The sequence below is a fragment of the Tachysurus fulvidraco genome, chromosome 2, assembly GCF_022655615.1.
Source record: "Tachysurus fulvidraco isolate hzauxx_2018 chromosome 2, HZAU_PFXX_2.0, whole genome shotgun sequence".
Lineage (NCBI taxonomy): Eukaryota > Metazoa > Chordata > Actinopteri > Siluriformes > Bagridae > Tachysurus > Tachysurus fulvidraco.
The window spans coordinates 5,214,620-5,233,691 of NC_062519.1; the positions used below are offsets into that span (position 1 = coordinate 5,214,620).

Below are 19,072 nucleotides of genomic sequence, written 5' to 3' on the forward strand. Positions count from 1 at the left end.
ATGGACAGACAGACAGACAGATGGAGGGCAAGTACATTGAAAGACAGGGTAGTAGTATTCTATGCTTCTTGGTATATTTCATTGGTCCCTGACCTTTCAGACATCCTATTAGACTATTTGTAAATGATTAACAACATAGTATATCTTTACACCATAAGGCCAAAGGTTTGTATACACATGACCTTCACATCCATATGTGGTTCTTTCACAAACTTATGCCACAAAGTTGGAAGCACACAACTGTCTGGAATTGTTCCAGCATGAAAATGCACCTGTGCACAAAGCACACTCTGCGAAGCTCTATGGTTCAATAATGGTGGAGTGGAACAAAATGAGTTCACATTCACATGACTGAACCCAAGACCCCCTCAAACGACCTAACTAATGCCCTTATGGCTGAATGAACAAAATCCTCACAGCCTTTCCAGAAGAGTTATTTTATCTGCTAAGAGGGAATAAATCCAGATCACATTTTGCAAGCACATGGGGATGATTAGTCAGGTGTCCAAATACTTATGGCTATATTGTTTATGATTTTTCATGTAGAAAAATGTTGTAGAAGACAAAACGGTGAATTCATATGTGTGCGTTTGTAGATTTATTATTAATCTACTTCTATGCTCATACAACACTAATAATGATTGAATTGTTAACTCCATTTATAACATACGCTTTTTCATACAGTATTTGTGACCAGACCTTATTGCAGTCCTCGTTTACAGTTCTCAGCTCCTCACGTTCGAGAGCTGGACATTCGAATCGATGCTTCTTATTCACCTAATATGGAGTTGCTTACAGACACAAACAGGATGTGTGTACTATTTTTGTCTACATGCTTAAGCAGTTCACACAATAGTTCCTAAGAATAAAGACCTCGTCTATAAATAGTGACAATTTTGCAGAATATAAATAAGGAAGAAATAACACTGAGGAAGTGCTGTCGTGTCGAATTGAAGAAACTTCATCTTCAATGCTTCTCATTCAACGTGTTCTCCTCCAGCAGAAATGAAGCCTGCTGTGTTTCTCCTGCTGAGCCTCGGAGGAGTCCTAAGCCTCAAAATATGTTCCTTCAACATCAGATCCTTTGGAGAAAGCAAAATCTCCAAAGCTGATGTGCTGAACGTGATACTGGAGGTGAGATTTGTTTTATGTCTCTTCAGTGTTTTGTTTAATTAAATATCTATAATAACTTTATTGAACAGTAAATTATGCATATTGCACAGAATGCTTTAGAAATCAAACATTTAGAAAATATTATTTATTACATAAGTATAAATGTACATAAATCAATAGTATTTTTTTTAGTATATTTATATCTATTGTTCAAATTAGTGCCTTTTATTAGAGAAAAAATAAATACATTATAAATAAATCTTTCAAACTGCATAACCTGCCGCTAGGAGAAGTTTCTGGGCTGTAAACAGAAAGCTTGGACACTCAGTAAATGTATTCATGGGAATTTCTGGGGGAAGTTTCACGGGAACGTTTATTCAACTCCAGAGATTTAATCGGTGTTTCACTTCCTACAGTAATCGTTATTTTTCTCCCTCACTCTCACAATGCTGATGTTATCCTGATACTATATGGCTATTATCTTGTATATTAATATCTCTGCAAAATACAGACTTGAGTATATATTCTTAAATCCTGTTCCCTCAACGTATTTGTTTATTTCTCCAACACATTCCCTGACAGCGATAATGCATTAGATGAAGATGCAAGAGTGAATGAATTCAGATGAGTAAATGCCTCACAGCCACCAGCACACTCTCATTTTAATAACTGTGGACCTTTGAGCTTCAAACGCCAATCAAGGTTTTCGTTGGATGCCACGGGATTTCAGTCACAATGTACACCTATAGTGTAAAGGTGCTGTAAAAGAAAAACATTTTCTTTAACGAATGTAGTCATCAGCCGTCACTCAAGTCCTTATTCTTCATATAAACAAAATGAGAACTGCAACATGTGCTAGGTCCTTTTAGGAAGTGAAAGGGGATTTATGGAGATTCTGTTAAGGTTTGTTGTGTCATGTCACATTGTTTCTAACACAAAAGCTGAGAAATAAAGATTAATGGCCTTCCTTTACCAGTGAGCAAATCTGTGGCTAGTTTCATGTGTTTTCTGTAGTTTTTGGAGATGCATTTGGGGAGGATGCATACTTTGCTAAACCTGGCAACCCTGGAAAATATTAGCTCTTCATTTCAATAGGAAACTTTTTGTTGAACAGATTTACATCTAAACCTGCTCAAAATGAACTGCTTAAATGATGGATGGATGACTGGCAAGTGTGAGGTTTCTCTAAAATGTAACACCATCCATAACAGTCCATAACTGTTCACCCTGCAGAGTATCAGCCGCTGTGACATCATGCTCGTCATGGAAATCAAAGATGCTAAGGGCCAAGCGTTTCCTCAGCTGATGAATCATCTCAACAGGTCTGCATCAAAACATTAATATACAGATCAATATACAGGGCTAAAAATCTCATCACTTTTACTCTGGCATCTCACAGTAGATTACCACTCCATGCTATCAGATCCTATACCTTAATTATTCTAGCAGAAAAAAAATTAAACTGGTGAAAAGTGGTAGTCAATGAGCAACACATTCCATTTTACAGGAAGTACAGCGGACATAAGCACGAATACGGCTACGTCATCAGTCAGAGGCTGGGCCGAAAATCTTACAAGGAGCAATATGCCTTTGTCTACAGGTACACGCCATTCTGGTGGATTTACACACCAGAAAATACTGAGAATGAAACTGCAATTGCATAAAGCACATGTGGTTAGTGACATGCTTTACTAAACACTCAATAATCTTATTTCCTGTACACACAGGAAGAAGCTAGTGTCTGTGAAGTCGGTTTATCAGTATCCTGACATGCAGCCTGAAGACATCGATGCCTTCGCCAGAGAACCTTTTGTTGTGTGGTTCTCATCAACAACTACAGGTTAAAAACAAAAAAATCTGACTTTAATGTTCCCTCTAATAACTGTTGTGTAATTGCATGTTACACAACAAACATGTTGCATATTCAGATGCTTCTACTATGGCGATAGTGCTTTTCCTATCCAGAGATCCGGTGAAACGGCACACTTGACCTCAGCAACATACACTAGTTTGTTATGTTTCTAGTGCACTAATTCAGTAGTTTGCTAATTAGCAAATTAAATAAAGCAACATGTTCCATCTTTGTTTTTGTTTTTTAAAAAGAACATCGCATCAGATTCCAAAGTTGTGACCTTAAATACAGAAATGTGCTTTTTTTATATAGCGCTGTATGATAAAAGAAAGGGGGGCACGGTGGCTTAGTGGTTAGCACGTTCGCCTCACACCTCCAGGGTTGGGTGTTCGATTCCCACCTCCGCCTTGTGTGTGTGGAGTTTGCATGTTCTCCCCGTGCCTCAGGGGTTTCCTCCGGGTACTCCGCTTTCCTCCCCCGGTCCAAAGACATGCATGTAGGTTGATTGGCATCTCTGGAAAATTGTCCGTAGTATGTGAGTGTGTGAGTGAATGAGAGTGTGTGTCTGCCCTGCGATGGGTTGGCACTCCGTCCAGGGTGTATCCTGTCTCGATGCCCGATGATGCCTGAGATAGGCACAGGCTCCCCGTGACCAGAGAAGTTCGGATAAGCAATGAAATGATATGTTCGGATAGAAAATGAATGAATGAATGATAAAAGAATGGATTATTAGGAATTAAGAACATCAGTGATATCTATAAGTCTAAAGGGAAGTCTGACTTTAAGTTGTTGTTTTTTTTCTCCTGTAACAGAAGTCAAGGACTTTGTAATCATACCTATTCACACACCACCAGAAGCAGCAGTTAAAGAAATAGACGAGCTCTATGATGTCTACCAAAATGTCTCTCAACACTGGCAATCACAGGTGAAAGAGCTTTATGACACATTCAGTGATATGCCACAAAAGACCTCGAATTCTCAAACCTGATTGGTCAGAAGTTTTCAATAATGACAGCTCAGTAAATCATGCTGGCTATAAGATCTAACCCTGTTTCATACTAATGAACTCATGCTAATCCAACAATAGCAACAACTACTTTGTAGAGCAAAAGTACTTGTATGGCTGTTGATTATCTATAAGATGTTTATTTGACATTCGGGAAAGGAGCCTCCACTAAGGGAATGGTTGGCTATAGCTGCTACAACGTAAGAGATCGCAGGAACTCAGAATTTTCTTGGATTTCCCAAATCATGTTTTTATTAGGAAATAAAAACAAAGGGTATTAAAGAAATAAAATACTTATGGTCATGCTGTAACACAACAGTTGTTGTGTTTGGATAGTAAAGTTTAAAGGTCACAGAGGAGAAGCTGAAATAAGAGCTACGTTCCCCTGAACAAGTGTAACTGATCTTTCGTCACTTAATTCCATGCACTTGGTTACTCACAGGGTCTCGGATTACTTCTCCAGTTCAAGCCTCAGTTCCTGTCCTCACATTCTGCATTTCTTTTTAACAGAACTTCATCATCATGGGTGATTTCAACGCTGCCTGCGGCTATGTCCCCAAGAAGGAATGGCGAAACATTCGCCTGCGATCAGACAGCAGCTTCGTGTGGCTAACAGATGACAAGCTGGACACTTCAGTGAAAGAGTCCACGAAATGCGCTTATGACAGGTCAGGAATTTAAAAAAAAAAGAACAAAACAAAGCTACGTTAACACATTTCACAGGATTTTATTGCTGTGCTTAAGAATCTCCAGTCATTGTTCCAACTACTGGCTACCATGGTAATAATCGTTATCATTAAGTGACAAAACTAGCATTCAAAAAAGTTTTCTGCCATTAAGATGAAACATTTTGGAAGGAGATTTGGAGTTTGCTTATAAAATCCAGCAGTGTACAGTATATCTCCATCATATCATGAATAAAAGATGAAGGAGGAGGAGCATACACTCGACTTTTTACTTCCCTTGGTATTCGCCGCATAGAGTCGCTCCGTATTTGCATAACATTTGACTTTTCTCAGGTTTGTTGCATCACTGGACACGCCCACATCTAGTCGCCGCCAGTTGCTGTTGTTCACGTTGCCGGAGGTTGTGAACATCTCTGTACATGCAAGCGTAGCATGATCAGATAAGATCAGATATACCTTTATTCGTCCCACAGTGGGAAAATTTCTGTTACAGCAGCAAATAATAAGAAATGCAAATATATCAAAGAATAAAGACATGATATAATATACAGTATATACACAACACAATATATAAATACGAAGAAGAAAAAGAGACCACGAGTAAGTAGTTACACTAACAGACATATTGCACGGTTTTAAAATTTCTGTTATTGCACGTGTGCTGTTTAAAAGACTTTATTGTTATTATTATTGCAGATAAACAGTAATACCAGTGTGTATTATGGTGACTGGTTCACTGGGAAAGCTTTGATTATAAAGTCTAATAGCAGCAGGGAGAAAAGAGCATCTGTATCGCTCCTTCAGACACTTAGGATGTAACAGTCTGTTACTGAAGTAGCTGCTCAGGGATAAAACCGTTTCATAAAGGGGGTGAGAGTCGTTCTCCAGCAATGATGAGTTTTGATACCATCCTCCTTTCTCCCACCACATCTACAGTGTCCAGAGCACCTCCCAAGCCTGAGCTCGACGATATGCAACAGAACCGATATGTAACAGAACATTGGACTAGAAAGGGTTAACCAAGGTCACTTTTCCTATCAACAGAGCCATCCAAACTGATATAAATGTGCAAATATAAGATCATGTAGAAGATTTATTAATTCAGTGCTCAGTTTATAAAGTAAGAAGAATACGTCACTTTTTTTAAATTATTATTCTACATTTAATACAATTAAAACAAATGTCTTTCTACATAATCTCCCGTATAAATTTTGTCCTGTGCAAGTGAACCAAACAGTAAGATTCCTCTAGAAAAAAAAGTTTTATTAAGTCTGTTCATTCTTTTTCTGCTTCACACTTTGAAGGTTTTCATTTTGTTATAACGATAAACGTCACTCAGCACCTGTCTAACATCGGCAAACAGCACGAGCCACAAACAATTGTCATTTATATCACTAACAAGTGATAGGACAGTCTGATCTCCACACTATGTATCCTACAGGGTCGTTCTTCACGGACAGACGATGATCCAGGCCGTCAAACGGGAGTCAGTAGAAGTGTATGACTTCAAACAGGCATTTGGACTCACTGAACAAGAGGTATTTCACACACACACAAGAAAACACTAGGGAATATGTGCTTTCAGGCTGCCTGAAAGTCCATTAGAGGCTCCAGTACTGATCCTTAGCTGGAGATCTGATACATGTGGCGCTTTTCAGTTCAATATACAGTGCAGAAGCATTCAGCAATCTGCAAACTTTTTTTTTATAGAATGTAATTGGTAATTCTTCTTACAGATGAATATGTGCTCTATAAATTATTTTTAGTAGCAGTATTTCTTACTTTTTTTTTGGTCCCTGTCCCTAGGCTTTGGATGTGAGCGACCATTTCCCTCTGTGCTTTACTGTCAATGCAGCTCAAAGAAAAGGTTGATTTTTAACAAGTGATTTCACATTTTATTAACAGTAATAAAATGTATAAAACAATTTAAAAAAAAAATCACTCTCCTCTGTATAATCAGTTGTCATCAGATGAAGATTTAGATCACATGATGATCCTGTTTGTTTACATTCAATGTCTATTAAAGTGAAACAATTTTATTTTATTTTTTTCGAAGAAAGGCAACCTTTTTTTTTTTTTTTTTTTTTTAAAGGTGATGCATGTTAATTATAAACTAAACACAATTCCAGGGGTTTGTTTAGTGGTTGCTAGGTAACAGTGTTGGTTTTCAGCGTTCTTGCTTTCTCCTGCCTTTAATTTAATCCCTACTTTGAAGGCTTGTGAATAGATCAAATTTGAAAAGAAGAAAGAAGAGTATTGTATTATAATACATCTGAGGCAGCAGATCAGAGACTCATTTTTAATGTAATCCTGCTTCAAATATTTTACTGCATAAGTAAGAAGAAAGGTTTGATACTGAGTAGAAATTATCTGGAAATTTCATTCAATATGTTTATCACCATGGTAATAATTCTCCAAGCAATCGAGTCTTCTTTTTTTTAGAAAGTAGAAAGGTGATCGGTTGCAGACGGAATATTAAAAACACCATTCCTGGCATAGAAAGTGCTCCTGACAACCGCTGATCTTCCTTTCAGTGGCGATTTGTAGTCATGCCCATAATCACCTGTAAACACAGTTAAGACACAGTCGTGCAAATGAAACCAAGGTTTTTATATTTTATTTTAAACATTCATCACAATCCCAAGAACAAAAAACTCCACAGACGTCATCTTTACCTAATCTCCATCCGTACTCCCACGAGGACAACAGCGGGTACTCGAACCGTTCTTCAGGTATCTTCTCCATGCGTCTCTTCAGGTACTGACGGCGTCCTTTGCCCTCTTTGGATAAACCGTTATAAAGAGTCTCTCTGGATTGAGGACTGACTGGTCTCATCAGAGGAGCTTCACTGAGAGTACGCTGTCGCACCGGAGCTTCTTCCTCCTTCTTCTTCGGCGCTTTTACCACAGGGGGGAGAGTGACTTTAGGGGCAACTGTCGGATTCAAAGTCTTGGATTTGCGTGAGGCGAATCTGACCGGATATTCCTTGCCGTATTTCATCTTCCAGTTGAGCCGCGTGTACATCTCCTTCATAATCAGCTCCTGGTAGCTGTTTTGGTTCTGGGTTGTCAGTAAGGACCTCATTCTCAGGCTGGAGTTAATGTGCACTGAACTAACTCTCTCTCTCTGGGTTAAAGAGAAACCCAAGAGCAGTTTGTTATTCGTGCTTCTGTAGGCAGCCAATCAGATGTCTGATCCTCAGCAGGAGAGGGTAAACTGAGCATGCAGAATAGTGCTATGATCAGAGAAGAGAAGCAAAAAGAAAAGAAAAAAAAAGTGCTGACAGAAATACAAATTAGATCTGTACCGAGACTCGTCTAGTTCATATCCCAAATACTTTAAAAAGGAAGGCATGGTTAGAGGAGGAACAAAATAAAACCAACAATGTTTGGGAGTCATGGAGACAAGAATTTCTCATGCAGTTCACACATTAGCCCAAATGATGGCACTGTCATTCTCTAAAGGTCACAGCTTAATCTATCTTATTCAGCTCGGAGCATGAATAAAAGCCTTAATACCCCAACATGAAAGGAAATGACAACTGCTCCTGATTAAAGTGGACCAGAAAATAGCACACTTGAGCCAGGAAGCACTTTACATGTAATTGAGATCTGCTTGAATGGAAGGTTTGTGCTGCGCATGGCAATTTCAATTAGAACTGCACAGTCGATGCTGCAGGGAAACAGACTCATGGCACAACACAGCCCAGTACAAAGGTTTCTGTATTTAGCCTTGTACAGTATAGCACAATCCTCGAGCAAGCTTACCTCATATCTCCAGGCTCGTGTTCCTGCCAAATGGAGAGGAAATTTTGAGCTAAAAATGATTAATGAGGGAAGATTTGAAAGAACACATGCATGTTGACCCGAAACAAAGGTTTTTTTTCCCCCCAAGCCAGACAGAAGGGACAAGGTGGCCTCTCGTATGCATCTGGTGAGAGCCTACATTCATCACTAGCCAACATTGGTGCCTGAAGAGTCACCAAAGAAAATTGTTGCTGGTCGCCTGTGGATACAAGGGCAGTGTTTAAGCTTGCACGATTAATCACGTCACACCGTCGCATAATCATTTTCCCACCACACAAGACAACCTCTTTTTTTTTTTCTTCAATCTTTATTCCAGTTTGCTTTAAATTTCCAAATGTACATCATTTCACATTAAGGCACCCTGGACTATGAGGATAATAATAGCATAGCCCTTTCTGCTTTTAAAACTTTAAGAAAAAAATATTTTATTACCTTATGAAAATTAGTTAGATAAGACAAATACCAGTATACATGAAAATACCCTTGTAAATCTGACACCTTGACTGCTAGGAGGCAGATCCTCTCCACGCTCCTCAGACAGAATACGGTGCGTTCCAGTTTAAATGCTTCGTAAAAAATATGGGCTAAAAGATCATTGTATAAAGGCTGCAAGAAAAGGGTGGGGGTGGTGGAATACAGGCATTTTTCATGCGCTTGTCAATCCTTTCTCTATTCACATATTGCCCAGATATCGGATTAAATTTAATACATTTTGGATATTAAGATGATGCATCCAACTCTCTAATCGAACGAATTATGGAAAGTCTGTCGAAGCGGATCGATCAACGTGTCTCAAACAACCGGTGAGCCTCAGTTGATTAGTGAACATGTAAACAATCGCAGTAGTCCAGGCGATGCAGCAGGTACGAGAATCAAAAATAAACAGTAATGGAAATACAATGTGAGTCAAACAGACAGAACAGCATCAGTAGTAAAATAAGATTTCAAAGGAATGGACTCTTCAATCGATACCTGATTTCTACATCGACATTTTGCTAATCTGGTTTTGTGCCCCAGGAAGTTGCTGAAAACCTTGTCAGTGGTTTAAAGAGAAAAAAAAAATCAATCGCAAAGGACTTGCAAGTTAAGGTAACAGTCCACATGTACAAAATACAAAATCAAGTGCAAGTTTGTCATGGATCTCGGGCTTGATTTAGTGTCAGACGGTTTGGCCGGATGGTTTCCATTGCTCCCATGATGGTTTGTATGCATCAAGGTTTAAGGCACAGAGATTTGGAACGGTGAGCCAGGGATGTGTTCCTCACCCCACTTCACCGCCAGGACGTAGTTTCCACGCTCCTTCAGGACGTAGCTGACGTTGTACTGCATGCTGCCCATGTGCTTCACCATGATCTCCTCACACGGTGTCTGAGGCCCGAGAACTCCTACCAGCAGCATGTTCTTACCTAACACACATACATACACATTTATTTAAATTATTTAAGATTTAATGCTATTTCAAGTGTAATACCAAACCTAATTTTCTGTGATAAACAAAACGTTATGTATGAAAGACAACGCAATACATAGTCTCTCAATGATAGACAGACAAAGACAGACGGACAGATAGGTAGATACAATTGTATTGTCATTGCTTAGTGCAGGTACAAAGCAACAAAATGCTGCTTATCATTCGTTTATTCTTCAAGGAACAAGTGCAGCTAAATGTCAGTGTATGTACGAGACCCAAAAGCTAGGGCAGGTATGTGCAGAAGAATAGAATGATTTATCGACGTTTATGTCTAATCTCACTAATAATCTGTAGACCCAATGTTTGCATTAGTCACTTCGTCTTATCTGGAACCTAGGATTGATTTTTCTGTTCTGTTCTTTTCGCCATTTCAACGTCATCTACAAACATCTGCACATTTTGGTTTAACATCCCAGGCACAAAAAAAAAATAAAAAATGAGACAGGATGGACAAAAATAACCCCAGATTAAAAATATTACTGAAAACAGCCTAGAAAGCCTAAAATTAGGGAGGATATAAAATGTGATTTCAGACAAATGAAAGCTTTGGAAGTTATCGTGAGACACTCCGAATGGTTCTTCCAGGGAATTTTGAAATATGACGGAGTAGGTTTGTAAAACTGTGAGCAAGAGTTTGAACTCGTAACCAGAAAAGACACAGCGTCATGTGCAGGTTAATAAATTAATCAGCCATCGGCAAGGAAACAGAACATTTTTCTGGATCGGAACAATCTGGACTAAACACCGGAGAGTATTTCACATCAATTATTCAACATGCTTTTAGAGTAACGCTATCCAACGTCTCTGCTTTGGACTCACCTGCTTTGCTGCAGTCCACAGAGAAGCTGGCTTTCTGCCCCACATAGGCCTTGCTGAGACCCGGTCCTCGACTGGTCACTTTGCTGGCATCAGATGCAGCCCTGGGCATGGCGTTTATGGAGTTGGCACTGAGCGCCCTGACTGCTGGATCGACCATCAGTGTGGAGGTCTCGCTGGCGTTGGTCACGTTCACAAGCCGGGGGCCTGAAGAGACAAATGTGATGTGTGCTTTTTAAATAATCATTGCTAGCATGTAGATATAAAACTGCCCTTCTTAAATGACCCTGAAAGCATTACTGTATAACCACCAATAAACATAGCATTCCAATCAGCACGTCTAAACATCCTTTGAGATTTTATCATCAATGTTTTCAACAAACCCTGTGAGCAGTATAGTCTGGCCCCAAGTGTGTCCAAACTGACCACACCTAACTCACGGTCACACCACAAGCGGATGCAATTAACTCGGTTTCACACTTCTTAAGAAGACGCTCCTATTGGCTGTGGCGCAGCCTAGACTAAGATTACCCTAAACCGACAACTGAATATAAGACGTTGAAGGATCCACAAACGAATGAACAATGCAGCAGTCTTAAAGCAACCAAGAATAGAAGGAGGCTTTTTGATAAGATATGACAACACAAGGAGATTCAGTACCGTGTTAAGTTTTTCATTAAGACACCGGGACAGAAGACGGAAATAGATATAAACCGTCTGATAAATAAAACCAGCATTAAAATCCTCAGTAAAGATAAATGTTTTCTATGCAGAGATGCTCATTCCCTGATCTTCTGTCTGCTAGAAATAGCATCATAGTTTTTGTAAATAAGGAGCTGGTGGTGGTACTGATGCGCATCTGTGAAACTCAATCGAGTCTAATCTACATACCAGTGACTTTGGCCTTGAAAGGACTGCCAGTGATGTGATTAGGGCCGCCGTATTTGATGCTGATGAGGTAATTTCCAGGAGCCATGGGTGTGTAGTGCACTCTAAAGCCCTCAGGACACTCCTGGCACTCGAGCTTCACTTTTGAAGGTCCTTCAACCGTCACTGCCATGGAGCCTGGTCCTGCTTTGCTGGTGTTGATGGTGAACTCAGACTGGTTGCCTGGGTGAAGTACAAAAAGATCATGTACGATAACACCACAAGCAGCCTAGTTAATAACAGGCTAGTCCTTTTAGACACAGTTTAACAAGTCGTATATTCCCAAACACGATAAGCACCATGACCATAAAAGTGTAGACGGATGCATAAATCCTAAGAAAATGGAAAACAACCAGTCAATCAGCTCGACCCAGGCGTATTCAATCACCGTCTTTCTTTTTCCAGAGCAACGTAAAGCCATAACTGAGCCTTTATTTCCACTTCTATGCGTATCGACGTAATCATTACGCTCCACTAAGGAATCGTTATTCTTCTTTTAGAATCGTTATTCTTCTTTTCATCACTTGATGTGAATGAAAACCTGAACACAAAGAGCCGAGATACAGACAAACGTTTCTCAGCCAGCGGGAGGCTTCTCCAGTCAGATCTGAGCCGTTACAGAAAATACAAACATTTGCTTTGGATGGAAAATATGATCAGTAACATGTCTGTTTAAATCATCAAGCCGTGACGGGTGTTCATATTTTATACTATTGGAGATGGTCAAATCACTGGCCCAGGAACCTCTATGAGCATTTTTTTTTTTTGCCCAGTATACCTAATGTCTTTGAAATGTCTACTGCTGACTATGAATAAGGTTTTAGGGGAAAAATACAGAGAAATGCACCATAACCAGACTTGAATTTAAGACAGACTTTCTTTAATCGTTACAAAGATAATATTGCAGAATATGTAGAAGTCCATCTCACTGTAAAGGAAGCATGAGATGCTCAACAAGCTTATCTGACAGTAACAGAAGGTCCTTTTCTTAAACAAAAAGTAATGAAATTCCAGCAGGCTGTCATTTTCCCTGCATAAGAAACCATGCAGCATTGATCTTAATATTGGACAGTAAACTGGACTGGTGTCTGGTGTCTCCAAAAACGTGTCATTTTTATTATTTTCCTTCTAAACAGATTTGGTTACAGAACAGCTGAAACCAAGCCTAAGTCTTGCGTAAGTAATGTTGGCCATGTACCAGCACAAAAAGCAGCACAACCTGGCATGCATCAAAAATCAACACAGAACACTCTAAGCAAAATGAAAGATAGCCAGAAATAAATGCGTTCCTGAACCGTTACCTGTAGTTCCTCTCTCCAGTCCAGAGCCGTAAGCAGTGACCAGCCCGGCGTCTCCGCCCTGTCCCGGCTCCCCGACCCTCACCTGGAAGGGGCTGCCCGGGATGTGAGTGCCGTTAAACTTCACATCAATAGTGTGGACTCCGTTCTCTCGCGGGATGAAACGGATGGCGTACTTGTCTGGAGAAGGAACAACAACACAGTTAAGGCAATATGAACCAACTAAAGAAAATGCCTGAGAAGAGAGAAATGGAAAAGACCACCAGGTCTCTGACTAGTCAACAAAAACACATTTTTTGCTGAACGTTTTACTTGGATGAATTTAACTCACTATGTTGTCAATTCATGCAGTCACATTTCATTTTTCAAAAACAGCACACGTCAAGGTTTCTGATGATTTCTTTATTTTTGGATCCTGGCCGCCGCTCGATTCTTACCTTGTTCCAGTTCGGAAACCATACAGTCCTCGAGCGCTCCGGAGGGACTGTGCACTTTGGCGTCGATGACACCCTGAGCACCGTTCAGACGCACGGCGAACGAAGCTGGCTGGTTTACCTTGAGGCCGGACTCCTGCAGCGGCAAACAGGGGAAACTCAATCCTACTACTGCAGACTACCGTTCAGAGTGTTACAGAAATAAATAAATAAATAAATCTAATTTAAACCTTATTTCCTGAAATTACAGTTTTTCAAAACTTCACGTCAAGCCGTCAAAGAAAACCTGTCTGTTTTCAACGTGGCTAAACAAAAATGTTATCAAAATGATGCTAATGTTTGGTCAACAGAACAAACCTGACTTCAGTATTCAGAGATCATTTCTTTAGCGATGTCAGCATGAACAGGTATCAGTTTAATGTTTTTAGTACGTTTTAGCTCAGGAGAAAGAACAAACTACAATGGTGATGAAGCCTAATAAAGTGAGAAGTCATTACACACTGAAAAAAAGTATATATATATATATATAGCCCAAATAATAAACATAGGAGTAGAAGAGTAGCTGGGCGTGTCTCAGGGAACCCTGGAGACGTTGCGCGCGCACACACACACACACACACACACACACACACACACCTTCTCTCACACACCCCCCCCTCTCATCCACCCACCCTCTCTCTCTCACCCACCCCCCCTTCTCTCTCTCTCACATCCACCCCCCTTCTCTCTCTCTCACATCCACCCCCCTTCTCGCTCTCTCACATCCACCCCCCTTCTCGCTCTCTCACATCCACCCCCCTTCTCGCTCTCTCACATCCACCCCCCTTCTCTCGCTCTCTCACATCCACCCCCCTTCTCGCTCTCACATCCACCCCCCTTCTCGCTCTCTCACATCCACCCCCCTTCTCGCTCTCACATCCACCCCCCTTCTCGCTCTCTCACATCCACCCCCCTTCTCGCTCTCTCACATCCACCCCCCTTCTCTCTCTCTCACATCCACCCCCCTTCTCGCTCTCTCACATCCACCCCCCTTCTCTCGCTCTCACATCCACCCCCCTTCTCTCGCTCTCTCACATCCACCCCCCTTCTCTCGCTCTCTCACATCCACCCCTCGTCTCTCTCTCTCTCACATCCACCCTCGTCTCTCTCTCTCACATCCACCCCCGTCTCTCTCTCTCACATCCACCCCCGTCTCTCTCACCCACCCCACATCTCCCTCTCACCCACCCCACGTCTCCCTCTCACCCACCCTCTCACCCACCCCCCTTCTCTCAACCCCACCCCCACTTCTCTCTCACCCTTTTCTCTCTCTCTCACCCCCCCCTCTCACCCACTCCCCCTTCTCTCACCCCCCTCCCTCTCTCTCGCCCACCGTGCTCTCTCTCACCCTCCCCCAACTCTCTCACCCATTCTATCCTAATAATTATTACATACTGTTCACTTTGTGTGCTTCAAGATGCAAAACAATTCATCAATTCTTCATCTACACACACCATATTACCTGATCTCACAACAGACCAGCTAAAGATCAGGAGAAAGAGATTCCACCTTCTAGAAGACGCTTTTAGGAAACTACAAGATTTACTATGCCAAAAAATAAAGAGAAATGCTGCTAGAAGCATGTGGTGCTCCTCTCTCTCTCTCTCAGTGCTTTAGCCAGGTCGTGAGTTTTACAGTTGGCTTTCTGTTAAAAGCCTTTAAATGAAACACAAGAGAAACACCTCACGTCCCACACAAGTTTAGTGAAGTCCAGCAGCTGTTCAAAGAAGGTTCACCTTCCAAACTAATCGCAATGTGGAGTTTCTACACAAGCCTTTACTTCTCCATATGGTGCAGGAGAAATCATGTGGAAAGGGTTTACGATGTGGCTGAGATTAATGTTCGAAAGCAAAAGTTACAAAACGCCCTGAATTTCTCTCTTTGACTCAAGCGCATAGTTATGGCTCATTACAGATTCAGGGAGCTGCTGTTTAATCTGTAAAGCTGACTTGCTGTATTTATTTATTTATTTATTTATTTATTTAGGCCAAGTTGGACTCGATCAGCAACCAGTGACAGAAAATCATTATAATTAATTTTGTATTTTACGATTTACAACATGTGCTCTACATGTTCACCTTCACTCTCTGTTCGTTCTCTCAGCCGCTGCGTCGTGTCTTTGACTTTTACTTCCAACGCTGCTTCCTGACTTCCGGACATCTTGTAGAAGGTTTAGCGTTAAATAATTTGGTTTTGTGAATTGCAAGGCATTTTTTTAATAACACTTTCTACAAAGGCCACATGTACACTACATACAGCAAAATATAATATATAATGAACTAGGAACACAGTGCCTTATGAACGTATTATAATGTAAGGGATGCGCATGTTATTATTATTTGTTGTATTATTTAAAATCTCACTTTAATCAGCACACATCACACATTTGGGGTCACCATATTTGATTTTTGCCCTTCCTGACTCAAACCTCCCAGACTTTATCCAGACCTTAAATAGGCACTGAGAGTCAATACATGGCAGTGAGAGCACGGGATCCTGCAACTAGATCACCATGTGATCCTCTAGTGGTTAAAGTGTTGGACTACTGACTAAAAGGGTGCGAATTGAATCCCAGGTCCACCAAGCTGCCACCGAGGGGCCCCTGAGCAAGGCCCTTAACCCTCAACCCTCAGTTGCTCAATTGTATAAAACAGAGAAATAGAACTGAAAGCAGAACTGAGAATTCTACAGTATATTAGGAATGTTATTTATAAAATTATAGACATGGCCTTCATGGAAAGTGTTACACTTTAAATCCCAATAAATCTGCACTGTACATAAATGCACACTGTTTAAGATTGAAGGATCGAGACTCTATGAACCACAGATGATTCCCTTCTATAATGATTTACAGCCCAGTACTAGTTTTAAAGTCCAGCATTTTGCCTCAGTTTTTCTGTCATTTTTCTGAATCCTCTACTTGAGAAACGACGGTTTAAGACGGTTTAAGATTTTAGCCTTGTTCTTTGAAAGCTGCGGACATGTCCCAGTGTGGCGATGTTTCCTCGTGTCTCACCTGAAGACTGGTAACAGTGAGACGGCGAGCATCCTGTGGAGGAGCGCACACAGGCACCAGGAAAGGGCTGTCGGGGATGTGCTGGTCGTTGAACTTTACAGACACCTCGTAGTCACCTGAAAACACAGAGAGCCGTTAGCAAGGTTTCCGAGCTGAGCTCTGCGTCCCTATCACGATGAAATTCTACACACCGGGTTCCTGAGCCACATAAGAGACGCCACATGAGCCGTCCTTCCTGTCCTCAAAGGAGAGTTCTGCGCGGCTGGGGCCCTCCACGGCGATGGACAGACCTCCAGCACCACCCTCACGGGTCCAGATATTAAACTCGGCTATAACGTGGTGCACAAATAATTTTAATTTAACACCTTCACAGGTTTGTAAACACCCATACACACTAATCAATTAGAAGATGAATGATTTCTGTACCTGGCACACCGATCTCCGCCTTCTCCAACCCAGGGCCTCCAGCTCTCACTTTTTGGGCCCCTCCTTCTCCCAGAGGCCCCACAGTGAACTGGAAGGGGCTTCCTGGGACATGCTGCCCGCGGTACTTGACGCTGACCGTGTGCACGCCCATCTCGTGTGGAATGAAGCGCACGCAGTAGGTGTGGTTGCCCACCGCTACAATCTCAGCCGGTTCGGTATCACCCGAAGGGCTGGTGACCTGAGCAGAGAGGTCATGAACGTCGATCTCTGAAAAGAGCAAAACAAAAGGAATAAGAGACAGAAAGAAGAAGTGGTGATGAAGAATAACAATCCTGCAGGTAGAAGTGAAATATATAAAGAGTAGCATTTCAATTAAGCAGCTTTGATTCTTGGAGCTTTGCAGGATAGTCTATGCAAGCAACATGGCATAACGTTCCAAAAGAGGCTAATAGCACATGGTTATTCGGGGTGTGAGATAGCCATATGCTATTCATACATGCACGTTACATTAAACGACTTTCATGCTGCAAACAATAGCAAGCGCTTTCTGCCAACCTCTTTGTCCTGCATGCCCAGCGCTTACAACGCACCCTCCAGCCCACAGGGCCTTGACAGGGATGCCGTGCCTGTCCTGTTGAGCCTCACTGTGCGCACAGTGATGCTCCGGACGCTCAAGCGTCGTGGAGAGTATGAGGGTTTTCCCCCAATCCACAGAGAACAGTGAGAACGATACACTCCGCGAGAAAGGAGTTCCCGGGCCAGAGCCAGGAGAAACCACGTCACTGAAGAGACAAAGACACGGGCAGAGAAAGAAGAAAAGGAAGCAAGTGAGGAAAGGTAAATAACAGCCAAAAGAGAGAGAGAGAGAGAGAGAGAGAGAGAGAGAGAGAGAGAGCAAGAAAACGTCAAATGTGGAAAAAGATGAATTAAACAGGAAAGGGAAATCGAAAGAAATAGTACCTAGACAAAGTTTTCTGAAAATGGAAAATAAATCAGAAAAAACCCACAGGGGCTTTTCATTTTTCGACTTGTCTCCGGCTCCAGACTTATAGCCCACGCTCTCATCACCACAGACCTTCTCTATTAGTTCCACTTACAGAAAGTGACTGAGTAATACGCTTTAGAAGAACGGATTCAAAAGCCCAAAAAAAAAAAAAAACCTCTGAAAATCTTTAGTGAAAGCTTTAACCTACAATTATTATGGGTAAAAATGTGTGACCTTGTTAGTGGCATAACTGTAAACCTATTGAACCTAAACGATCAGTCGGGCTATTGATAAACCGATAAACTGCTTATTTCATAATCTAAAGAGGAAAAACAAACTTGATGTGACTGACATCTGTAATAAACTGTTTTTTGCACAACACGTTTAGTTTCCAGATCAATAGCATCCTTATTTGCATCGATTTATCTGTCCTCTAGTGTATTAGTGAATATCAGAGCTATTAGTTTATTTCATCATGAGGGTCGTTAAAATCATCCTAAACGAGGGACCGGAGAGATCTGGCTTGCAACATGAGTGATGACAACAACGATATAGGAGCTCATGTGTTGGATTTCTGCACCATAAGACACCCAAGTACACTTTTTTTATACATTCAAACACGCTCGTGTTGTATTATGAAACTGCAAACAACATCATTGTGTTGTACGAAAAATTTAAGGAAGAAATAATACTAACAAATACTTTTCATCCGTCATCGTCTTGTCAGTGATCGCGTCTCACGGGAGAGGCTGCTCGCATCACTCGCCTAACGTCACGTAAATTTATTATGGAGATGTCTTTTTTTTTTTTTACACTCGTCTTGCACTGTTTGCAAACAAGCACTTTAGGTGAATAAGCTCTATTTATTTATTTATTTATTTATTTATTTATCCCTTAGTTCTGTGTTGTCTTATGTAGCACCAGGGTCCTGAAGAAACATCGTTCCATTTCCCGGTGTACTGCATCAGCTAACGTGGTTAAATACGATGTATGCGATAAAATAAATAAAAAATGAAATATGACTGGCTTTATTTTGCACTGCTTGCTGTACAATATGTTTAATGGCTGCACAAACAGCCTGGTTGAAGGTTTTTAGCTGTGAAGTAAACGTGCTCCAAGTTGGCGAGCGAGCTGCGTCACCACCCTCACACGCAGCCAGGATGTGAGCCCTGTCAAAAGGGAACAAAAACTCTGTGT

The 19,072-nt window shown here is 41.3% G+C and overlaps 3 protein-coding genes across 4 annotated transcripts in view; 1 reads left to right on the forward strand and 2 right to left on the reverse strand.

Annotated features, from left to right (window-relative positions):
• Positions 1-5: 5 nt before the first annotated feature.
• On the forward strand, positions 6-6,584 carry LOC113656408 (deoxyribonuclease gamma). The gene is made up of 9 exons (XM_047810077.1): positions 6-27; positions 1,004-1,134; positions 2,347-2,435; positions 2,621-2,713; positions 2,841-2,953; positions 3,778-3,890; positions 4,482-4,639; positions 6,099-6,195; positions 6,464-6,584. Exons 1-9 carry the CDS (start codon positions 21-23, stop codon positions 6,527-6,529), a joined length of 867 nt encoding a protein of 288 aa, XP_047666033.1. The 5' UTR covers positions 6-20; the 3' UTR covers positions 6,530-6,584.
• A 358-nt stretch (positions 6,585-6,942) lies between these two features.
• Positions 6,943-7,966, reverse strand: LOC113656410 (protein ATP6V1FNB). Its single transcript, XM_027167679.2, has 2 exons — positions 7,333-7,966; positions 6,943-7,220 (listed from the first exon to the last, which is right to left on the reverse strand). The coding sequence occupies exons 1-2, from the start codon at positions 7,739-7,741 to the stop codon at positions 7,096-7,098; spliced, it is 534 nt and encodes a 177-aa protein (XP_027023480.1). The 5' UTR covers positions 7,742-7,966; the 3' UTR covers positions 6,943-7,095.
• Positions 7,967-8,750: 784 nt separating this feature from the next.
• Positions 8,751-19,072, reverse strand: part of LOC113656402 (filamin-B) — a 66,902-nt gene continuing 56,580 nt past the window's right edge. For both annotated transcript variants that reach the window (XM_027167670.2, XM_047810075.1), the window contains 8 exons: positions 16,891-17,157; positions 16,656-16,793; positions 16,465-16,580; positions 13,413-13,545; positions 12,979-13,155; positions 11,642-11,860; positions 10,754-10,957; positions 8,751-9,869 (listed from right to left, as the gene is read on the reverse strand). In XM_027167670.2, coding sequence (XP_027023471.2) covers positions 9,682-9,869; positions 10,754-10,957; positions 11,642-11,860; positions 12,979-13,155; positions 13,413-13,545; positions 16,465-16,580; positions 16,656-16,793; positions 16,891-17,157 — 1,442 coding nt within the window. In that variant the 3' untranslated portion in view covers positions 8,751-9,681. The remainder of the gene's footprint in view (positions 9,870-10,753; positions 10,958-11,641; positions 11,861-12,978; positions 13,156-13,412; positions 13,546-16,464; positions 16,581-16,655; positions 16,794-16,890; positions 17,158-19,072) is intronic.